This window comes from Nematolebias whitei, chromosome 20 (assembly GCF_014905685.2).
Source record: "Nematolebias whitei isolate Nwh7 chromosome 20, NemWhi1, whole genome shotgun sequence".
NCBI classification, from domain to species: Eukaryota; Metazoa; Chordata; class Actinopteri; order Cyprinodontiformes; family Rivulidae; genus Nematolebias; species Nematolebias whitei.
In genome coordinates, this window is record NC_056517.1 from 2,170,191 (window position 1) to 2,176,147 (window position 5,957).

The 5,957-nt window shown below is 38.5% G+C and overlaps 1 protein-coding gene across 1 annotated transcript in view; it reads right to left on the reverse strand.

The window, feature by feature from the left end:
• The window catches only part of cdh12a (cadherin 12, type 2a (N-cadherin 2)), a 145,077-nt gene extending 140,480 nt beyond the window's left edge, over positions 1 to 4,597 (reverse strand). The window contains exon 1 of the mRNA XM_037694376.1: positions 4,349 to 4,597. Coding sequence (XP_037550304.1) covers positions 4,349 to 4,597 — 249 coding nt within the window. The remainder of the gene's footprint in view (positions 1 to 4,348) is intronic.
• Between the last annotated feature and the right edge of the window lie 1,360 nt (positions 4,598 to 5,957).

Genomic DNA, 5,957 nt, shown 5'->3' on the forward strand with positions numbered 1-5,957 from the left:
GTCTTCTTCAAAAGTCGATAAAACAGAGCCCCGCCAATGCCAAAAAGCAGAGTCCCTGCTATCATAATTCCAAATATGTAAACGTCTTCAACATCCTCCTGAGACAGAACTGAGAGACACATCATCTGCCACACTCCCCACAAATCCATGACGTACCCCACAGCGTGAGTCTCTGCTGGATACGCCGGTTCTCCAGGACAAGATCCTGGAGAACCGGCATTCTCCCCGGCATTTTGGTACAGGCGTGCCTACTATTTATATATTTACCATTTAGAAAATAAAAATTAATTAATTAATAAAAACACTGATACATGCAAACTCAGTTGCTTTAACACTTAATGCTATACATTTGTATAGGGTATTTAAATGGTAAATGATTTTTGTCGCTTCGATGAAAAAATCTTATCAATAGAGTTGAACGCCCACGATACCAAATCCATAATCTTCTTATTAATTTATGTTCGGGAGATGAGACCCAGGCGCTTCAGACACACAGAGAGCAGAGCAGGAAGAAGGAAAAACGGGGGAGGGATGACAGAAGCAGCCACCTCAATGAGAGCCAGGGAGGGGAAAAAAAAAACCTTTATATTAACTTTAGATTACAACTTTGACAATTTAAACTATTCCAAAAGTAATCTAAAGAGCAAGTAAAATGTCTCATTTAAAAAACATAAAAAAGTGAAGGAGTAGATGATTTCTTCAAATTATCAGCTTATTATATTTGAATTTTAGCAGCCAGCATTGTCATATTTGATTACAGTATTTGGGATGGCACTGTGGTGAAGGGGTTAGAACTGTTGCCTCTTAAGCCCTATTTGCATGAGATAAATTTTACCTAGGGACCACATGTAATAAATAAATTACTCCCCAATGTCTGCTTTTTTTGTGGCACATTTGCACGAGATAACCAAAACCTGAGATTTAGCTGAAATGTATGGACATCTTCCGGATATGATGTTAAAGAAGTAAAAAAAAAAAAAAAAAGTCACGTTCAGCTCAGTTGGACAACCTGTCACTGGCCACACACGTCTGCTGACCTGCCAGTTGAAATGGACTTGCAACCTGTCCAGGATGTACCCCACCTCTCGTACAGTGATGGCTGGACATGGACACCAGCAATCCCCGCTACCAGGAAGAAGCGTGTAAATATAATGAATGGATGGATGGATGGATGGATAGATCGATCAACTGATCACCAGCTGTGCACATCTCTGCACCTGCTGTCATCTGCAGTGAAGGAATTAGTAGCTTCTACAAAAGCTGAAGCAAGCAGCACATTCATTTAAAATAGCTTTGTTCTACATGTATATTTTTCCAAATGTGTTTGCTTAGGAAATTAAAACAAACAAAAAAAAAAAAAAATCCCTAATAACGTATCTGCTCCTGCCCGTTTCTGTCCAAGTCACAGAGATGCCTATTTGCATTGGATTAGTATTATCACAGGATCTCAGAGTTCAGCAAAATATACTGTAGTAGGTAATTTGCGGGGAAATTTTTACTTTACAAATTACTGACATGGCCGATTTGCACGTGATTAACAACACGGACAATCTCTGTAATTATTACAAATAGCATGTGGTCCCTAGGTAAAACTAAGCCCATGCGAAAAGGGCTTTAGTGAGAAGGTCTAAGGATCGCCTCCCTACCTTGAACCTTTCTGAGTGGAGTTTGCATGTTCTCTCTGTGCTGGCTTGGATTTTCTCTGAGTACTCCAATGTGCTCTCACATACCTAAAACCTGCAAGTTAGGTTAATTGGTAACTGAAATATTTCTAGGTGTGAGTGAAACAATGGTTTGTCTCATGTGTCCCTGTGATGACCTGGAGACCTGGCCAGTATCTCCCCCACCTCTTGCACAGTGATGGTTGAAGATAGACCCAGAAAGCAGAAGAGGGTAAAAAATTGAAGTTCAACTTTCACAGACTCTCTCTTTCGCTGTTTTTCAAAGTAAGATTGGACATGACACACAATTGGCTGACTGATTCAGGTCTCTCTTGTAAATGAGTCCCTGAGGCTCAGTGGGATTAACATGTATAAATAAAGGTTGAATGAATGATGGATGAGCTGCACGATTGGTATGGATTGTTTTGGTACCTCTTGAAATAAGGCTCCCCTTATAGATGCTAATAAATAGTTTATATATATGTTATTAATTTCTCTATAAACATTCAGCATGTTTCAGTCAGGTCATCTGGACAGTTTCTTTTTTTTTGTGCTGAAACGTTTCACCTTTGATCCGGAAGGCTTCATCAGTCAAGGAAACACACAACAAAACTGATTCTTACACCAACAGCTTACTCCAAAGTGGAACAAACCAGTTCTGCTTGTGATAAGATGGTATCTTTGGTATGGCCCCTCCTCCATTGCCTACCCTCTTCCTTGTTGACAGTCATGTCAAACGGCTTCTTCTTATTTATTAACCATCTATAAAGGGAGCCTTATTGTAAAGTGGAACCAATTTTTCATTTAAAATATATCATAAAAAATGATTTAGCACCTACTGCACCTGTGTGCAGCCCACAGCTGAAGGAGAAGCTTTTTTCCTGCAGCATGTCAGGATATCTGCTCTGCAGCAGTGAAGTGGGCATGGCCGAGAGCACTGGCAGGTAGCAGAGAGCGTATCATGACGTGCTGTGCTTTTTTTAAGAGCTTTTAGAGTTTAGAAACTTTTTTTTTTTAGAATATTGCAAAAGTGTGACAAGGGTTTAACTCCCCTTTATATATATAGTGGTCAGGGAACAGAAATCCCAGTGATAAACGAGGGGCTACTGTACAACAACTAAAACAAACTAACTGTAAGATACACTAACGACAGATCATTATGACTGCAAGTGTTCAGTTGGATGGAAACAGGTCCGATAATAATTATTTCTGCAATTGTTAACACGTTGCATTGCTCATAGGTCAACAGATGTTGCTGTCATTTAATGCTGCAGTCTATATTTCCTTAGCAATAAGTATGTTTGTTGCAGTGTTTCTCTTCCACCGTCCTTCAATTCAACACAGAAGTGTCAGGAGAGATCTTTTGCCATCTTAAATAAAGCAAAGCTAATGCACCACTGTTTGGCCAGCACTAGGCAGGTCACTGATTGGAATTCATGTCTAGACTGAAACCATTACCATAAAAAGGCATTGATGTGGTATAAATCAAGCATTTACTGCTGACTTAACGTTTATTACAGTTTCTGTATGCACCATTATCAAAACCACGATGATGGTTAATGAGTCCTTGAAAGGTTTCTTCACCTGAACCCTCCTCCTTTCTCTTCAGGTATTCTGTTTGAACTTTTTTTTTTCAGGTCACAGCAACAATTACGAAGCAAAATCTTCTTTAAGACAGTCTAAACAAAAAAATGAGGATCTCCAAATTATTTCCATATGTTGAAAAATATGTCAATTATTTTGAAGCACTGCATCAGTTCAGGATTAAAGACTTAGAAGTGCAACAGACATCAGGCTCCCTCTCCCTGCTTGAGCCTTGGAGACTTCCACAAACAGCACAGCATGTCGGGGCTGATTGCAGCGGCACTGGGGCAGATAAATCAGTCTTACTATTATCCTATGTGAGCTAGGACTGCCAAATTACAACTTTAGCCTTAAACCCCCACAGAGTTTGCTTACAGATGTCCTAAGCCACAGCAGTGAATAAAAAATCCTACTAAAAAAGATGGCCATGGTTTGAGAGAGGACGGAGGGAAGCAAGTCTGATGCGATGTGTATATACATCTCATTCTCAATATTCCTCAGGCTAGTGGGTCTCTTCTTTTTTTATTGGCCTCTGCACACTCCCTGGCTCATAACATTGATGTTCTAAAAGCTTTGCTAGGACCATAATTTAAATTTATTATAATCTTGTTATGGATTCATAAACAGCTTCAATGTCCCATACATATTACAAGTCTGATATTGAAAAGTTGAAGCACAGAACCATTGAAAAAACATGCAGACACTTACACAAGTGAAGCAATATTAGAGCAAAGTAGTCAAACTTTTAGTGGAAAAACCCCAACAAAATCAGGCAACTGCAGGACGTGACTTTATGGTACTAGGTTAATTTGTACACCCAAGCCATCATTTACATTTATATATATATATATTACACATTTATTTTTCTTTGGTAGCAGTTAAGGTGCTAACAAACATGTTTTATAAACTGTCTTGCTGAAACAATGCATTTTTTTTCTTTTTTTGCACATTAGTGTTCTTTTCTGTTCCAGTTATTCTAATAAATGCTTCCCACTTTCTGTTGCTGCCTCCATTTACCACCAATTCAATTCTGCACAAGCTTCTTAGTGTGTAATTTATGACTTCGGTTGCACCATAGACTACTGAAAAACAAAACTTCTTACCTTGCCCACATATTGCGGGTCTGATCCCATATACTCCTCCAGTACAAAAAACTGGTTCCACACCCAGCCTCTCTTGACCCGCTGAAATCCAGAGGCCCCATTCTTTCTCGTTGAGCCCACCGAGCTCTTGGCGTGCTCCCTCCCCGTTCTGCTCCGACCCAGTGGTGATGAAGGAGGATGTAAAGAAAGGACCGAATCCTCGTTGACAAGAATCCACAGGAACAGCAGCAGGCAGTTCCTTGTAAGCATTGGCAATTTGTGATGTTCCGGTCCCTCAGGTTAAAGTTGATGATGAAAGATCTCAGATCTCAGATCTAGTAAAACAACTGATGGTGATGTATTGTCGAAATAAGTGAGACGTGGAGCTGTGTTGGGCGTGGCAAACCCAAAAGTAGATTCCCAAGACTACACTCTGAGATTTGTGGAGCTCATTCCCTAAAAGACAGAAATAAAAATATATATTAAAACAACAAATCAACAACAATGCATTTTTCTTTCATTAATAATACCTCATTAACACAAAGATTGGAGGCAGTCTAGGGCGGTCTCAGATCATTCTTGATCTTTATAAACAGCATTAATGACTTTTTTCATAAATACTAATCATTAATGGCTTTCTTTTCATAAATCCCAGTGTCCTGGTGGAAGTTGGCAGTCTATATTCTCCCCCCCTGCTGCTTACCTGCATTAGTTTTTAACTGCTTGATGATAAATGATGGTGCTTTCACTCTCAAGCATACCAGTATGCGCTGTAATTATGCACCTCAAGATAGATTACTTCTACACCAAGCGGTTCTTGTGCATACATGCTCTAATTATCCAGAATACTTGTCCCTACAGTGAAAAGTGTGACTTTATTTTTGCTGTCAATTACAGGCCGCCACACACTGTGCCACGAAGCTGTCAGTGTTACTGCAGTTCTTTACCCATAAAGGTTGAAAGTCTGTATTTTTAATGACACTTTAATGAAGGAGTTCTGATGAATGCTGTGCTTTCCTTTTTCAAAGCTTGTCACAGAAAATATGATCATCTGAAAGCTGCTGACAAAAAAAGTGATTACCTACTTTAGAACAAAAACAAGTGAAAAGTTGCAGTCCCTATATTGTGTGTAAGCAATCTTCTAAAGATAAAGCATGATAATCAAGAATCAAATAAATGTATATTTGATATGAAGCATTACTGTTGCCTAAACTGTTTGTTACCTTATGTTTTGGATTATCTTAAACTGGGTTCACACTGTACAAATGTTTGTCTGTCAGACAAAATTGTTTGCTTTGGGGAAAAAATAAAATAAATATATATATATATATATATCTATTTGTGAACTCAAATAAGTGGCTTGTGGTGTTAAATTATGGCATATTCTTTCAACCTTTTCTTTATACAAGTTGGTCTAATTGAGTCACGAGGACTATTTTTCAAGAGAGACCTGTTTTAGTCAAAAATATAAAGTACAGACAACAATAATGCCACAAAAATAAATGTAAATCAAATACATCAAGTTATAAACACAGGTCAAATCAAGATGTCATACAAAACAAGGTAAACATACTAAAGACAAGAACATACTTGCTTTGGTATGACTATTGACATTATCAAATCTTTAAAA